Source organism: Podarcis pityusensis (assembly GCF_964106645.2).
Source record: "Podarcis pityusensis genome assembly, chromosome: 2".
NCBI lineage: Eukaryota > Metazoa > Chordata > Lepidosauria > Squamata > Lacertidae > Podarcis > Podarcis pityusensis.
The window spans coordinates 85,108,357-85,124,976 of record NC_138029.1 but is presented as its reverse complement, the minus strand read 5'-3'; the positions used below and the strand labels follow the sequence as shown (position 1 = coordinate 85,124,976).

The window sequence follows — 16,620 nt, the reverse complement described above, 5'->3', positions numbered from 1 at the left end:
TGCTTTGCATGTAGGTTCAATCCCATGCATCTCCAAGTTGGGCTGGGAGAGACCTTGGTCTGAAATCCTGAACGGTTGCTGCCAGTCAGTGAGATAATACTGAGCAAGATGGGCCAATGGCCTGACTCAGTCAAGCCTATGTTCCTCTGTGAAATTGTGCTTTTCTCTTCAACATCCTCAAAACTGATGCCTGATTCTTTCCTGACCACCATTCACATGCAGTTTAAAGGGAAAAGTCACAATTTAGATATACATATGTGCTCTATAAGGCAGCATGTTTTGACACTGAATACAAAACGTACTATCAGTTTTGCCTGACTTTCCTTGGGAACTCACATCCCCTTCCAACAGAACCTTTCCAAGGCTGAAGTGTTGTGTTTCGTTTTGACCATACCTCCTGGCTGGCACTCGCATGACAGTCCCAGCCACCCCTTCCACGTGCCTCCTGAATATTTCACCAAGTTACACTCACCATGCCTGCACTCCTTGCCTCCAAAGCCTACTGGGCATTCACAGGAGAAGGAAGACCAGCCCACAGTGCAGGTGCCACTGTTCTTGCAGGGGTTGGAATCACAGAAGGAGTGCTTGGCATGGCAACCTGGGGACATTGCAGATGGACAGCACAAGTGAAGACAAAGGATGTTACTTGGAATAGCTTCTTCTTTGGCTTCAACTCCCAACTTTCCTAAACTATGATAACAGGCCCTCAATGTTGAACATTAACAATAGGCAGGAACATCTCCTGATGCCATCAATTTCCTCATTCAGTCCTTCAAGCACTGCCTTTCTTCATAATGTCTGGAAGCTGCAGCAGACACCAAGAATGGTCCTCTCCAAGTCTCACCTTTCCCCCTGGAAATGCCTTTCTGGTTAAGCACAACAAGTATGAAGTCCCCAAGAAATCCACAGTGGGAAAGACTGATTTGGGATGGTGACCTGAGGATACAGAGCCTTTCCCATTAGGTCAGTGGTTTGGGTCTGGCCCACGTCCTGCCCAGGCAATGAGAAAGCAGAGGTGCCCTTATTAGTATTACAATCGTAGCGTCAGCCAAATGGTCATGCACGTTCGTTAGATAAAACAAAGGGCCAATAAACATACAGGGCTGAACCTCTCTTCTTCCAGGAGTCTTGCCAGAGCTACAAAAGAGAGGGCCAGCTGGTACTGGTGCAGCCTTTGGTATAATTAAAACAACGGCCTGGTTCACTGAACATCAAGCCAGCTATAGCCAAGCTCTTTGCAACACTGCAATGGAAGGCAAGGATGATATGGTTGAGGAATGAGCCATGGCTTGGGAGAGCCATCCATGGTTAAGCAGCTGACATTACCTGTTGCGGTCCCATTGTTTGCAATGTAGGAAGCCAGGTCAATGCGTTTACTGTCAATGTACAGATCTCTCATGCACCCCACAAACTCCCTGTGCTCCACTGGAAAGTTCTCAGGCAGATTGGGGACCCCTCCAAGGAGCAAAGGCCCAGTGAGGTCCAGCGATCTGGAGGAAGAAAAGGCCCGTAAGTGGTATTTGCTGCGGGTCAGCTTTCCGAAAGGTTACCTTTAAGCTAGAAATGGGAGTATAATGGGAAAGGGGACAAGCGTTTTGCTTAATCTACAGATCAGGGAAATGCAGAAGCCCCGTGCACAGGCGTTTTGACATTAAATGCAGCCATACTGTTCAGGTAGTCCCACCCTCCCTGAGCCAAGCATGCAGGATTTAGGACAAGCCATTGGCAGCCAGGACTGTGGTGGGACACCAGATCTTCCACGTATCACCACAAGGAAGGAAGAAAAAATGAAAGTCATCCCACCAGCCCACACTCTCATTGATGCTGTTAGATATTTAGCATATAGAGTCCTCTAGGGTCTTGCCATTATAACTTTGACAAACAGTATGTAATATCAACCTACCTTGCAAGGTTGCTGTAAGCATTACTGAGATGACATATAATTAGTGCTCGGAACATTCAAAATACGCTATATAAACTACACAGAAGCCTAGTTTGGTATCAAGCGGTGGAAAATAAATATATAAATAAAATGAAGCTATCATAGTTGTCCTTACTACAGAATAGTTACCACTCACAATTTTAATTTTCATCCCTACTTTGTATACGTGAACTGAAATGACAGGAAGACCTCTAGACACTGAATTAACCACCCCTGATTTTGTGTGTTACAAGATTGTTAAAGGGTAGACCAATTTGTGTTCAATGGTCTTAGACATTCTGAAGAACACCATGAGAAAGGCCGGTGTAGTGGGAAATTTGGGGGTTTTCTTAATGAAAGTCATTGATAAAAAACCTTTACACGCCCACCATTTCATTTGGTTCACTGAAAAGCAAGTGTTAGCATCCAAGAGCCAATGCAAATAAGGCTGTTGAATGATTACCTGAGACCCATGACCGATTCTGACACTCACAAACGAACACAATACACTAATCCCAACTAAGGAAAATCCTTAAAATGAAGCTTGACTTGTATAAAGTCTTCGACAGTGTTCTTTCCAAAACAGACACTCCAAGGCCTCTTGTTATTTCAGAAGTCATGTTCAAACTTTTCTCATGTCCCATTCCCTTGCATCTATTTTTCATTATATCCAGCTCTTCTTTTGAGTAGAGGCTTGCATGTAGTGTGTGTGTGTGTGTGTGTGTGTGTGTGTGTGTCCCTAGTCCAGTATAAGGACTATCTTCTTTCCTTGTAATTCATTCCTATTTGCTTCTAACTTTCTCTGCCTTTCAGTGCGTTTGCAATCTCCACTTCCCCTCTTCCCACCCTTTCCTTAACCCCCATTCCATTTTTGCCCTGCTATCCTCAACTCCCCACTTTCCTCTCTCGGCCCCCTTTCTGGAGGTGACTTCTGATGCATGACTTAGTCACACAGAAACAGCCACAAGCAAAACAAAATTCGCAAAACGAAAAACTAATATTTCCCTTGCCTGGATCGAAGCTCTGGACTGCTTTGTGCATATGCAATGCTTTCTAGCCAGTCTGAGCCATCACACACAGGCAAGTGCAGTGGACCTGACAAGTAGGGTGTCCAGAGGATTGCCCGAGGCTCCTGCTTGCAATTGCTACACTGTTCTAAAGGTACTGCTTTATTGTGCATTTTAATTATGGATATTTGTATTTCTTTGGTTTTGTAAAAGTCTATTTTGGCATTAGACAGCATGTGTGCATGTGTGTGTATCGGGGTAGCCAAAGTTGTGCCCTCCAGATGTTCCTGGACTACAACTCCCAGCATCCCTGACAATTGACTATTTATTTATTGTTTATTGATTTCTATCCCACTGTTTCCTTCCAGGAGCTCAAGATGACATACATGGTTCTCCCCCTCCTCAATTAATCCCCTCAACAGACCTATGAGGTGGATTAGGCTGAGAGGCAGTGGCTGGCCCGAGGTCGCCCAGTGAGCTTCATGGCAGAGTAGGGATTTGAACCCTGGTCTCCCAGGCCCTAGTCTGACACTCTTATCACTACACCACACTGGCTGGTGGGTGTTATGCTGGCTGGTCAGGGTTGAAGGGTGTTGGAGTCCAACTACATATGGAGGGTCACAGGTTAACTGTTGCTCCTATATAGGATACAGAGCTGAGTAATAAAAACTGCAGCTGCCTCTGTAGCTGTGGGATGGGGAGGCAGGCAAAAACCCAGAGAGAGACAATGGCACAGAGCAGTCTGTATGGGTAACTGTGAGACTCCCGCTCACACTGCAGTAGGGTGTGGCTTATTATAAATCATGTGACCACACTCCAAGCTTCTCATTCCCAACTTGAGCATGAAGTGGAGAGGGAGCTTTGACTGCATTGGGGCGGGGGGGGGGGGGTTAAGGAAAGGTGTTTCTACTTAGCTCTTTGAAGAGTGGGCAGCACATTTCTGGTCTAGCTGCAAGTGGGAAGCACTCACTTTTTGGAACTGGACTGCACCCCCTCTGCTGCACAGGAGTAGTTCCCAATCTCGTTGCCGAACTGCAGTGCCACAGACGCATCGCATTTGTCCACCATCAGAATGGCCACTTTTTCTTTGGAAGGTCCCTGCACAGAGCCCAGGGAGCTGATCTTGGGCTGAAATGATAAAGCAAGGACTAAGCAGGCATCACCCAAACAAAATAGCCACATTGCCTTATTCTCAATTCATTAATGTTCCAATGAAACATTCAGGAAAAAAAGACAAGTCAGAATGCAAGATGTGGGTGGGGTGGGGAGCAGAATCCCTTCAGATAGAAAACTAGCAAGGGACAAAGAATATCAGATTCTTATTTAATGTAACCCTCCCGACGCATGTCTGCAGAAAATCCTTCCTTTGAAGCAATGGTTAGCATTAGAAGGAAAATCTGCTGCAAAGCAAAGACCATTTTCAGAACAGAGGGTTTTTTTCTCAAGACTGCAACTAGGCTAATTTCCCTCTCCAGAAGGAAAGTGTTCAACTACCTCTCCATTCCTGGTCTGATCCCATTAATTATCAGCACTACACCCCTGCTAATGCAATTCACATTTTTTTAAAGCCAGCGTATTTGATACGAAGAAGTGGTTTGCTGGGTGGGGCAGCAGTTAGCCAGGTTAAAAAAAAAGTACAAGAAACAAAATCAGGCCAGAGAGAAAAATCTGACAGAATGAATCTGTATCATATTTCCCCTTAAAATCCATGGCACGTGGAAAAGAACTGCAGAGGAAGACAGAACCAGGTTAACAAAATAATCACAATGGCAGAAAGCCAAAGGTGCTAGTACCTACCTTGTTGTAATAGTGAAGCTGCACTGTATGCCATTGCCCATCACTCACACCTCCGGGCACATAGGGAGCAACAATGGTGCTAGACTCTCCTGCAAGGAGAGACATCATGAAATGTCAGCCAGGAAGACTTTAGGTCAAACTAGACAATATGTAAAATGTGTGATTTTTTAAATTTTAACCCTTTTCCTTCTTTAAAAATGGCAGTCATAGGGAACCAAACAGGAGCAGGACCATGGCACAGGGTGGCATGCTAATTCTTCTCCACTGTGCTGCAGACCCACCGAGAAGGGTTAAATCGCACCCCAGTTGTCATTGCCATATCCTGGAATCCTGATCCTGCTTGGGAGCCTCGTACAGCTGTTACTTTTGAAGGGAAAGGGCACATTTGGCCCTTTGTCAAACCCTAAGGGAACACTGCTAATGTGTGGTAGCAGTATCACTCTTCCAAACCTATCAAGGTAAGAGAGTCTCACTTTGGCCCATATAATCACTGACAGTTCATCACATGTAGGCATGTATGTAAAAGCACAACTTGTGGAAGACAGCATGATAACACAAGTGCTGTGCAGATGCACAAAGATAGAGAGAAGTTGCTTTGAAACATGCAGTAGCATTGATTTAGTATTTCTAGATACACTTTCTAAGAAATGAATAAGGCACTACAATGTTAGGAAGAAGGCATGCACCCTTCAATGTGATTCAGTCGAATGGTTCCAAGTATATTGGCAAGGGAACACAGGAAAGGCAGCTGCCTTGGAGCTAATCTTTGCCTGGCCCTTCCAAACATCAGCTCCCCGTGTTGAACAGCTTGTGAAAAAAGAACCTGTTACAGCCAAATCCTGTCTAGGATATGTAACAACTTGGTAGTGTCTTTTTGAAGAGGATTAAATTTGAGGAACGGGAGGTGATTGGCGGCTTTTAGTATGACTTTTTAAAAAGACAACAGAGAGAATCAACCCCCTAAAAAATTTGTGGTTCCCTCCTTCATTCTTTGTATTTTTGATCGTTTATTAAATAGGTTGATTGTTTAATTTAATTGGTTATGGGATATTAGGATTGAAAGGCGGAATGTAAATAATATAAATCCACCGTGCACATAAACATGCATGCACTCCTAAGCAAAGCTGAGGAGTCCAGTATCACAGTCTTGATCTGATTTCCCCCCCTGCAACTAAGCAAGCAAACAAGCTGATGCTCTTGGGTTCCTATTTGTGGCTGTGGTCAGCCATTGCACCCCGACCATCGACTCAGAGACATTAAGAGTCCCGGAAATAACAGCCCTTTCAGTAACTATATTTAAGGCACTTGACACCTGAACATTGCCTTTGAAGTTGAGCAGCCCACAAAAGGCTATATCTCTTCACATGTAAAACCGACATGGTTTTGGGTGGGTGGTCTTGTCGTGTCATATAACAGGATGCCTTTTAAACCACAGCTTAAAACAGAACATGGCTTCCCACTGACGCAGCTCCATCATTCATCCCAACACAAAAAGCATGCTTAACTAGTCCTCTGAGACACAATCTAATTTGACTGTTTGTGACCTTCAGACCCAACATGATACGACGATGTACAAATACATATTATACAGGCACGCGAACACAAACATTGCTGCGCATACAAATATGTTCCCTTGCAATCTACACCATTTGATGCTTTTTTTTCCAGCTTCATGCCTGCTCACACCCTATACCTACATATAAATAGTACCCTTGTGGTTTCCCATTAACACTCTTTAATTATAATAAGAATTTATTAAATTTCTATACTGCCCTTCATCCGAAGTTCAAAGGGCAGTTTACAACAATACATACCATAATAATGAACAAAAACTATACATGCCCTCAGTTTAAAAGGCCATAGATTAAAGGCCTGAGAATGTCTTTGCCTAACACCTAAAGATGTTGTGAAGGTGCCAGGTGAACATCCTTGGGGTAGCTTTTGCACTCAGCCCTTTTGCCCTGTGCAAAGCATCACCCAGGATTCCTCTTCAGTCCCAGTGGTAGCAAATGCAAGTGCAACACACTGATTGCAAACACAGTGCAACACAGAAACCCAGCCCACCAGCTTATCCCGTTCTACCCCTGCCTTCAATGTCTCAACACACAGATTCACAAAGAATCCTACATTCAGGTACAGACCCTGAAGACACAAGGCACACACCAGGAGTTCAAACCTGAATGCTATCCTGAAGCCCCATGCTCCTCTGCAGGGCTGCTAATATGATTTTCTGGGCCAGGTACACTGTTTGTGTTCAGTCCTCACCCCCAACCCATCATGTGTTAGTCCTTTTGAGCTCTGGAACCCACTTGAGTTCTAGTGGATCCCCACAACAGTTTCACTTGCACCTCCTTTCTGCAGTCCTGCATTGCTGATTCTGCTTTCTCTCCAATAAAGCTCCTTCCATCGCATCCTATTCTACCATGAACATGTTTTGCAGTACCAGGGGTCCCCAAAAACCACAGACATTGGCCATCACTCTTCTGTTGCTAAGAGAATGGAGCCTGGTGCCCCTTAGAGCTGGTAGGGCAGAAGGCAGGGAGGCCAACAGTAGGTGGCCCCAAACCCAATGTCTGGCAGAGCCAAGTCATTCTGGTTTCGCCCTCTTCCTCCTCCCTGCTCAGCTCTGCAAAAGAGGCACCCCCATTGTAAGAAAGTAGGCAAGTAGTACTGCAGAACCATCTACATCACCTACCTGTGGAGTACTTCAGCTGGACCTGCCCATCCACAATCTCTACAGCCAAGAAGTCATGCTTCTCATTTAGACGTCCGTTGTAGATTAGGAGGCCACTGCGCTCTAAGGTGGCAAATCTAAACAAAGCAATTCAGTGATAAAGCAGAGAAAGAATAAGCATTTCTGAAAGTTAATAATTAGGTAGCTTGGGCCTGAGAGAATTATGACATTTCCTGGGGCAATACTTCATCGGGTACAATTGGCTGAAGAGAATGTTGCAACTGCAGAATGATTAAGATTAAGATTAAGATTCAACCATCAAGAAAAAGGAGGGTTGGTGTCTTTCTTTTTCTGCCTTAAATGGCAGGCCAACATTCAACAAGTGAGAGCTAACATTGCATCCCATATCTGGTAAAGCTGCACTTGTTGAATTTCTATTGTATTGTGTTTTTTAATTGCTGCACCCCACCTTGGGACCTTATGGTGAAGGGTGGGTAAGATAGATTAAGATGATAAGATAAGATGATAAGATAAGATTGTTAGGATATTTCCGTTCCACCTTAAGAAGGGAGCAGGTTGTTGTGTCACAGCCTGCGTATTTCCTGTTCACAGGATGTTTCTCTTTTGTTATATAGCTGTTATTTTCTTTCTCTCTGTGCCTGGAGACATCGAAGCAGGCAGTCATGTTTTTTCCTTTGTTCTGACCAACGCTGAATAAAGTTGTAAATAATGCTCTCCTGAGTGCATCTTTCGCTGTGCGAACTCTGCTGAAAGAGCGTGCACCAGCCTTGGAAAGTGGCATGTTATTTCTGAGGCTCGTGTCGCTAATTGACTGATACTGCATTTCTACGGGAGATCGATGGATCGTCCGGAGACGGCATGGGGGCATGATGGCCTTTGTCTCCCTGGCAGTATCCCAACAAAGATAAGAGCCCTTCTGCAAGGAGAAAAAAAGGGGCTGACAATTCTAATAATGCGGAACACGGGTGGCGCAGTGGTCTAAACCACTGAGCCTAGGGCTTGCCGATCGGAAGTTCGGCGGTTTGAATCCCTGCAACGGGGTGAGCTCCCGTTGCTCAGTCCCAGCTCCTGCCAACCTAGCAGTTCAAAAGCATGTCAAAGTGCAAGTAGATAAATAGGTACCACTCTGGCAGGAAGGTAAACAGCATTTCTGTGCGCTGCTCTGGTTTCGCCAGAAACGGCTTAGTCATGCTGGCCACATGACCCGGAAAAACTGTCTGTGGACAAACGTCAGGTCCCTTGGCTAGTAAAGCGAGATGAGCACCGCAACCCCAGAGTCATTCGCGACTGGACTTAACTGTCAAGGGTCGTTTACCTTTACCTTAATTCTAATAATCTTCTTTTCTTCCAGCTAGATTATAAAAAGTCACATTTGAAGAGTAGACACTCAGCTAGAGCTCATATCTCAGCCCAATCTAGTATGAAGGAGAAACCCAGAAAGGTCAGGCAAATGCATTTTGGAGAGCAGAATGGAAAATGATTATCATCAGCTGCAGCTGAAAAATGGCTATTCTGTTAACTGACATGACAAGGCTCCAGCTCAAATAACTTACGAGAGGGAGAGGGTCAGGTGGAACCTCTGGCGAAGTCCTCGGAACATGATGAAAGACTTTGGGGGGAAGGAACGTGTAGACACTTCACAGTAAGGCTTTTCGAAGCCCCCAGGTGGGCATTGACATTGAAAGCCACCATCGGCAGAATTGGTGCAGGTGCCTCCATTCCTACATACGCCAGGGACGCAGCGTCCGGCCCGACTATCCACCTCACAATTATCACCTGTTGGGGGGAAAAACAGAAGAAAAGAGATCAAGGGGCTTCTGGGAGTGGAAGGGGCAAAGGCTGAGAGTTCCTGGCATTGAACAGGGTGGAGTAATATATATATAGATTGCTAAGAAAAGCCACCTAATATGTCTGCATACTGTCAATCATGTTTGCAGTGCTCCAGAAACGCCAACCAGCTGCAACAGCTTCCAGCCTGATAAGCCTCTTCCTCCTGATTATACCCTATGTAAAACTTCATGTATCAAAGCGTTCTAGTTTAGGAAGCCATGCTTTGGAGATCTAAAACCCCGTCCACTGCCATATACACCAAGGAAAACCATGAAAACTCAAAGCATGGCATCTTCTTCAGACTCCAGCTTTATCTCAAGGACCTCAACTCCATCACCCTGAAAGCTGCTGGTCGCTTTGCATGGCCGAGGAGAAACTTATGCTGAACTCTCAGTGAATATCTCCTGTGAACTAATTTGAAAAGGTCTATTAGATCAGCTCCTTTACACACAAGGCAAACATTTACTCGTATTAGAATTGGTGTCTTCCAGTCACCCAAAGAAAGAGATTGTGTGAAGTCGCTGATGGGCTGGCCATAACAGCAGATCCCTCAGTTGAGTCCTCCTTACCAGGAACAAAATCCTTACATATAGTTCCATGTATGTTTGCAGGAATTTTTCCATGAGCGACTGGCAAAGTAAAACACTGAAAGGCAGAGTGACCATTTCTCATTTTAAGAAATGAGAATAATACCTGTACATTTTGTCTCATGTCTCAGGTTCTACAAGTGCTAAAAGCTTGCTTAAAAATCAAAGGCTGGTAATTATGGTTCATACAGGAGAGGGTAAACTGCCTCTCTCCTGTGGACACCCATGTATGGTTCTCCTCACAAAAGCACATTAAACTCAGCTGAGGAATTTCTCTCAGGTTTATAAACATATCAAAAGCCCTTGTTCTTGTCAAACCAGCTACATAGGCCTACTCTCCTGAGGCTTCAGCAGGCCTCATTTCCAGGCATATACGCTAAAACAGCTTGGGATGGGGACTAGCAATTCCCTCACCATTTCATGCATTAAAAAGATTTGTTTTCTAACACGAGTATCGCCAGAGCCATCACCTGGGGACTCATAATTAGCTGATAAGAGCATGAAACACCAAGGTCATCCATCCAGATAGAAATGTTCAACGGGGAGCATTTTGTAAGAGCTAGTATGACAATGTGCATATATTAGCAGTTTCCACTCGCAGGCAGGGTACATGGGGCTGCCATCACCACTGTGCTTGTTGACTACTGAGGAGGCAGCAAGAAGCCTATTGCTCCAGTTTAAAGCAGGCCAGGCAGCTGCCCTAGGGGAAATGGACATCATCTATCTCTTTCAAAAGAAGAACCACAGTTGCTGGACGGGCACCATCAGGTGCTCCTGGCAGTAGTTAGCAACAGCAAATCTCTCTGCTCATTACAGCTGCCAAGTTGAGGCAGTTTTCAACACAACTGGGATCTGTGTCCCTAAATGTGGCTTCTGGAAGATCTCTCCTGTTTGTATTGTTGTGCCCCCAAAGAGCCACTTGGTGTCGCCATCTACCATTTGGTGCCTTGGGGAACCTGAAGCAGAGCCATCAGATTCCACACACCGTCCTTCCGACAAGCTGAACTGACAAGCTGAACTCTTCGCTGTCGTCACCAATACCAGGCATGTCAGGTTTGCTGCTATAGTTTTCCCTTGGCTGAGCAAGAATGCAGGGAAAGGGGAGTTCTCTTTGCCAGTGGTTTGTCAGTGCGTACACAGGTGAGGAGACAACTCTCGGGCCCAGCTGAGAGCTAATTCCTTCGAACCGCTTGTCGGCAAGGCTCATATCCTATGCATCGCAGCACACATGAGTTCAAATACTTCTCTGGTTCACTAGAGCACAGAGTCTAGCCCTCGCATGGGCATTAAACTCACTCGCACCTTCCAAGTCTGACAGAAGTATGCTACTGGGCTCATGTTTTCCTTGTGGACTTTTCATAGGTCATTTGAGAGCAGACTGCTGGACTAAATGGGCCTTTTAATCTGATCCAGCAAGTCTCTTTGCATGTTCGTAGGACTAATGCTGATTACAGAAGATGGTATGGGCTCAGGACGGGGGGGGGGGGTCCCTGCTCTTCCACCAATATTCAGTTATGATGAGGGCCACACAGCCTTGAATCCAACAGCCTTGAATCCAACAGCCTTGAATCCAATTGCTTCTTGCCAGATTGTGGCAGGAAAAGACAATTAGTTTGCAAATGTCAATATCCTCCCACCTCCACTTCTCTAAAGCTGAAACAAGAAAGGAGTTTAAGAGACAGAGGCAAAGAGAGGGCTGGCTAGGATCTAAGGAGCCCATCATGCCTCTAGTTTGCTGAAAGAGGCTCTCTGGAATGGCAGTATTACAAATCTAGGCAGATCTAGAACTGTGGATGGAAAACTAACCACAAGGAGCATGGAAAGATGAACACCTCCTGCTACACTACTGGACAGTTGCCACAGCTACCAGGCCAACATACAACTCACCCAGTCCATTGGTTTTGTTGCTAACAAACTGGTCTCAAGCAGCATTGGAGGACATGTGCTATGCATCTCCAGCAGCACTATTTAAGCAGATGGTTTTGTAAAAGACTGTCTCTGAAGCCAGTAAGAGATCTGGAAGGCTAAGGGTCTTGTGGGGGGAGATGGGGCAGTTAGTTATGTACCGTACTTATTTATAAAATTTCTTAATTGCTTTATGTCCAAAAGAATCTCAAAGCAATGTACCAAACAGAAATGGATACAATTTGATGAATACCAGATAAAAACCCATTAAAATGACCTTATACTGTTCCAAAATTAATAGTGACCAGGCCAGGATCATCATTCTAGGAAGGCCTGGTGGAATAAAAAGGTCCTCAATGGGTGCCGAATTCCCAAAAGGGTTGGAGCCCGTCTGATATTCACCAGAAGGCAGTTCCAAAACACTTATTCAAAAGACAAGGCTTGTAATTACAGATTATAGTCATCCCTGGTTGACAGATCAAACTTCTGTTGTTTTCACAATCCAAATTTACAGTCATCTCACAGTACAAATCTGTCTGGCTGACACTGGAATAGGCCCTAATGCCAGTAAACAACAATGCAATAAGGAAGGTAATCTAGAAAACTCAGCAGGGCTGGAACAGATTAAATGAGAGAAAAAAATGCTTTCCCAAGTGGCCCTAGGACAGCTTTCTTTTTAATATCCAGGAGATTTGTTATTTGTCTCTGCACCACAACACTCAGAGATGGTCCTACCCATCATAGGTAATAATTGTGATGATTTGGAGGAAGCTGAGTAATGAGTGCTAGAGTCATAGTCCTTAAAAGGACTATGATTCATCCAGAAGGAGATAACGTCTATAGAGGACGGACCAAATTACCTGTACACACAATCCAACACAAGCTAAGGTAAAGGTAAAGGGACCCCTGACCATTAGGTCCAGTCGTGACCGACTCTGGGGTTGCGGCACTCATCTTGCTTTATTGGCCGAGGGAGCCGGCGTACAGCTTCCGGGTCATGTGCCCAGTATGACTAAGCCGCTTCTGCCGAACCAGAGCAGCGCACGGAAACGCCGTTTACCTTCCCGCCGGAGCGGTACCTATTGATCTACTTGCACTTTGACGTGCTTTCGAACTGCCAGGTTGGCAGGAGCAGGGACAGAGGAACAGGAGCTAACCCTGTCACGGGGATTCGAACCGCCGACCTTCTGATCGGCAAGTCCTAGGCTCTGTGGTTTAACCCACAGCGCCACTCGCATCCCCTAACACAAGCCAGCAATGCCTATTTGGGCTCAGAGGGCATCCTGATTCAGGGCTGAGAAAAGTGCTGTTTGCAAGACACCTTCCTTCATCAATCTGCTCCTTCATTTCATCCCCTTTCTGCTAAATATGAAGGATGATCTATGCAGCTATTGAAGAGGGAGCTGCCACCTCTTTAAATCTAGGAAGAGGGAATGGTGGGGCTTCGTGTAGTCTGTCCCCAGGGGAACCTGAGGCATTTCCCATTGTCTCTGAAATGAAAGCGCCCTCTCTTTGATGAGATCTGTAATGATTCCCTCCAGTCTGATACCAGGGGGAGTGAAGACGGGAGCGGGAGCCACATTTAATCTGTTACAACTGGAAAGACAGAAGCTACCTGCTTTGCAAATATTCATGGGCTTCAAACTTCCATAGCACCAGCTGCTGCTGCTGCTGTTCCTACACCTCTGGTTCTTTTGGGCTGTACCACACTAATGACCCTTTCTTGGGTCTTGAATCAAAGACATTCACCAGGTATGCTAGCTCCAGCAGGGCGGGCGCGTGTCCTGCTTTACAGTCCTCTATCTGAAGGGCTATCTGGTCTTCAGTTCAGAGAGAAAGACCCACAAGAAGGGAGAGCAGCAGGGGCCTTGTGGATGCTCATTAGCAGTTAGAAACTCCTGCATAGAAGAACAAGCAAACACGCAGGTCACCCGGTCGCAATCTTCCTCATTGTGGTGAGATGGATTGCATTTTAATTATAGCCGCTGTTTTGCTTCTATCTGAAGTCTCTCGCTTGTGAGCCCCAACCTGAGCCTATGGGAGCCAAGGTTAGGCAATTGCGGGTTGCTCCAATGACTCCCAAATTGCAGATATCATTTCAGGAGGCCCATTCTGAGTGATGTAGGAATTGGCCCTTTAGTGTGGCAGCATTTGCCCTCTGGAACGACCTTCCTGCTACAGATTCAACCGGCACCTCCACTCTTGTACTTTAGCACCTTCCTACTTCAAGCAGCCTTTCAAGAGGAGATTTCTTTCTATCCCAGTTTGTATCTGCACTGAAGTTGTTTGTATCTATGAAATTGTTTTAATGGTTGACGTTTCTGTTGGAAACATTTTATAGGAAACAATTCATAAATGCAAATAAACACAGAGCATCTCTTTGGCTATACTTTTGAATGTGCACATTTTATGTAAATCTATTTCTGCCTTTTCCCACTTACGATAGTGATGCCTTTCTGGGGATAGCAATGGTGCCATGCTCAGGGTGTGCCTCTGTGTCCTGTTTGTGGCCGTCCTGGAAGCATAATCTAGTTGGCAATGTGGGCAGCAGGAGAGTGGACCTGATGGACCTTTGATCTGACCCAGCTGGGCTCTCCTTGCCCCCTAATGGTCACTTCCGGTTGGCCTGCCAGTTCCAGATACTGAGCATCACCACATGGGAGTTTATAGGGTCACCAATTCACACCCCACAGATGCTGCTCATACCTTTGCCAGTTGCGAAGTAGCATGGGAGAAAGGGTAAGTGTGACTTCTCCTACCCTGTTCTCTCTCACCTATTGCAGCAGGCAATGATCAGGGGAAGCAGCGGGACTGGGCAACTCTTGTCTCCCCCAGCCACTGCACAGGTGAAAGCAGCATCTCTGCGTTGTGGCCTGGTGACCCAGGAGCTTACCCACAGTAATGCTAAAAATTAGAAGAGCAGAAGCAGTGGCCCAAAGGAAGACCCCTCATGCGCGGCAAGATTGCGCACCAGGCTGACTGACTACAAAGGAAGATATTTCACAGCTGTATAGAGGAGGGGGATTTTGGCAAGCAAAGCTTGCCACATATGGGCGAGAAAACCTGAAACCTATTCAGAAATACCAAAGGCCCTGCCTTCCTCTGCATCTGCTCACCTTATGTCTCCTGTTTTCATTGCTGTGTTGTTTTAATGCGGTTGCTTTATTGCCGATTCTAATGATAGATGTTTGAATGGGGTTGCTTTGTATTTCAGTGCAATTGATTTTTACGCTTGTATAACTGGTCACAAGCCTATTGAGTGGCTTACAAATTAAATAATGAATGTAAGTATTCATAATAATAACATAAATAGTGAGAGTGATAAACACAGAGAATCTGATGGGGAGGTACTTCTTCATCCACCAGTCCGTCTGTTGGGTAGGCTCAGCTCAGCACAGAGCTACTTAGCAACAGCCTGTAAGGGGAGGGGCAGAATGAAACCATCCCCTCCCTCCTCTAATTCCTCCACTGGTTCTTTGCTCTGTTCTTTTGGTCCTGTCCACTCTCCTAAGGAAATGGGGGAGATGCCAGGAAGTGACAGGGAAGCAAGTGCACATTAACCCTCCTCCTAATGTGGGCTTGCACTTCAGACGCTCAGGGTTAATTACCATTGACTTTGCTTATCTCTTCCCCAGCCAGGCTTGGAGGCAGGTCTCTCCCTCCTGGCAGGCCGAGGTGTGCAAAGCCAGTTTACCCATTGCCTCATCCTTTTATCAACCGCCAGCCCCTGGCTCCTCTGTTCCTGATTGTCTGTCCGGTGAAGACGTGATCTACCCTGTAGATCAAGGGCACAGGAGGCTTGCTAGGGATGATATGTTAATAGCTGTCTCAGCTGCAAGAAACCATCCATGTGTGAGTATCTAAGCGAAAGAACTGCAATGCCTATCTTCACATCCATCCTGCTCATGAAAAGACCATGTCACAATTACATGAACGAAGCCTCATTAAGCTCAGTAGGTCTTCCTTCCGTGTATAAAAGGCTCAGGATCAGGCTTGCATTTCTGTAAACCATTAGGCTGCTTAAATCCTGTTAAAGTCCATTCAGCTAAGTTTTACTCAGCATGGATCTACTAAAAAGAATAAATATGACTGTGTTAGGTCCGTTAACTTCAAAAGGTCTACTCTGGCTAAAACTTAGGTTTCTTTATATTGTTGTAATGCTGTTATAGTTTAATTACTCTTTTATATGTTTTAAACCTTCTGTGTTTTAATTTGTGTAAGCTGCCTGGAGTCCCAGTCTGACTACCAGTGGAACATCTAAGAAGCTTGATTAATGCAACAGAAAAACTGCTGTCACAACTCTGCAACCTTTGGAACACAACAGCCAAGACCACATAACACTGGTTCTGAAAGACCTACATTGGTTCCCAGTACATTTCTGAGCACAATTCAAAGTGTTGGTGCTGACCTTTAAAGCCCTAAACGGCCTCAGCCCAGTATACCTGAAGGAGCATCTCCACCACCATTGTTCAGCCCGGACACTGAGGTCCAGCTTCCTTCATTGTGAGAAGTGAGGTTACAGGGAACAAGGCAGAGGGTCTTCTTGGTAGTGGCGCCCGCCCTGTGGAACGCCCTCCCATCAGATGTCAAGGAAATAAACAACTACCTGACTTTTAGAAGACATCTGAAGGCAGGCCTGTTTTGGGAAGTTTTAAATGATTTATGTTTTATTGTGTTTTTAATATTTTGTTGGAAGCCGCCCAGAGTGGCTGGAGAAACCCAGCCATTTGGGCAGGGTATAAATAAATAAATAAATAAATAAATAAATAAATATTACAGCTCTGTGTCTATGCCTAAAGCAACCTTTTTCTTAGGACAGCATTAAGTAACACATTGGAATACTAAGCAGGTTTCCCAGGAACAAGTACACAGATATTT

General features: G+C 45.4%; 1 protein-coding gene across 1 annotated transcript in view; it reads right to left on the bottom strand.

Moving 5' to 3' along the window:
- The window catches only part of CELSR3 (cadherin EGF LAG seven-pass G-type receptor 3), an 87,216-nt gene that overhangs the window by 35,110 nt on the left and 35,486 nt on the right, over window positions 1-16,620 (bottom strand). Inside the window, exons 3-8 of the mRNA XM_080996631.1 lie at window positions 8,974-9,196; window positions 7,421-7,536; window positions 4,726-4,814; window positions 3,899-4,056; window positions 1,327-1,490; window positions 473-598 (exon numbers count right to left, since the gene is read on the bottom strand). Coding sequence (XP_080852757.1) covers window positions 473-598; window positions 1,327-1,490; window positions 3,899-4,056; window positions 4,726-4,814; window positions 7,421-7,536; window positions 8,974-9,196 — 876 coding nt within the window. The remainder of the gene's footprint in view (window positions 1-472; window positions 599-1,326; window positions 1,491-3,898; window positions 4,057-4,725; window positions 4,815-7,420; window positions 7,537-8,973; window positions 9,197-16,620) is intronic.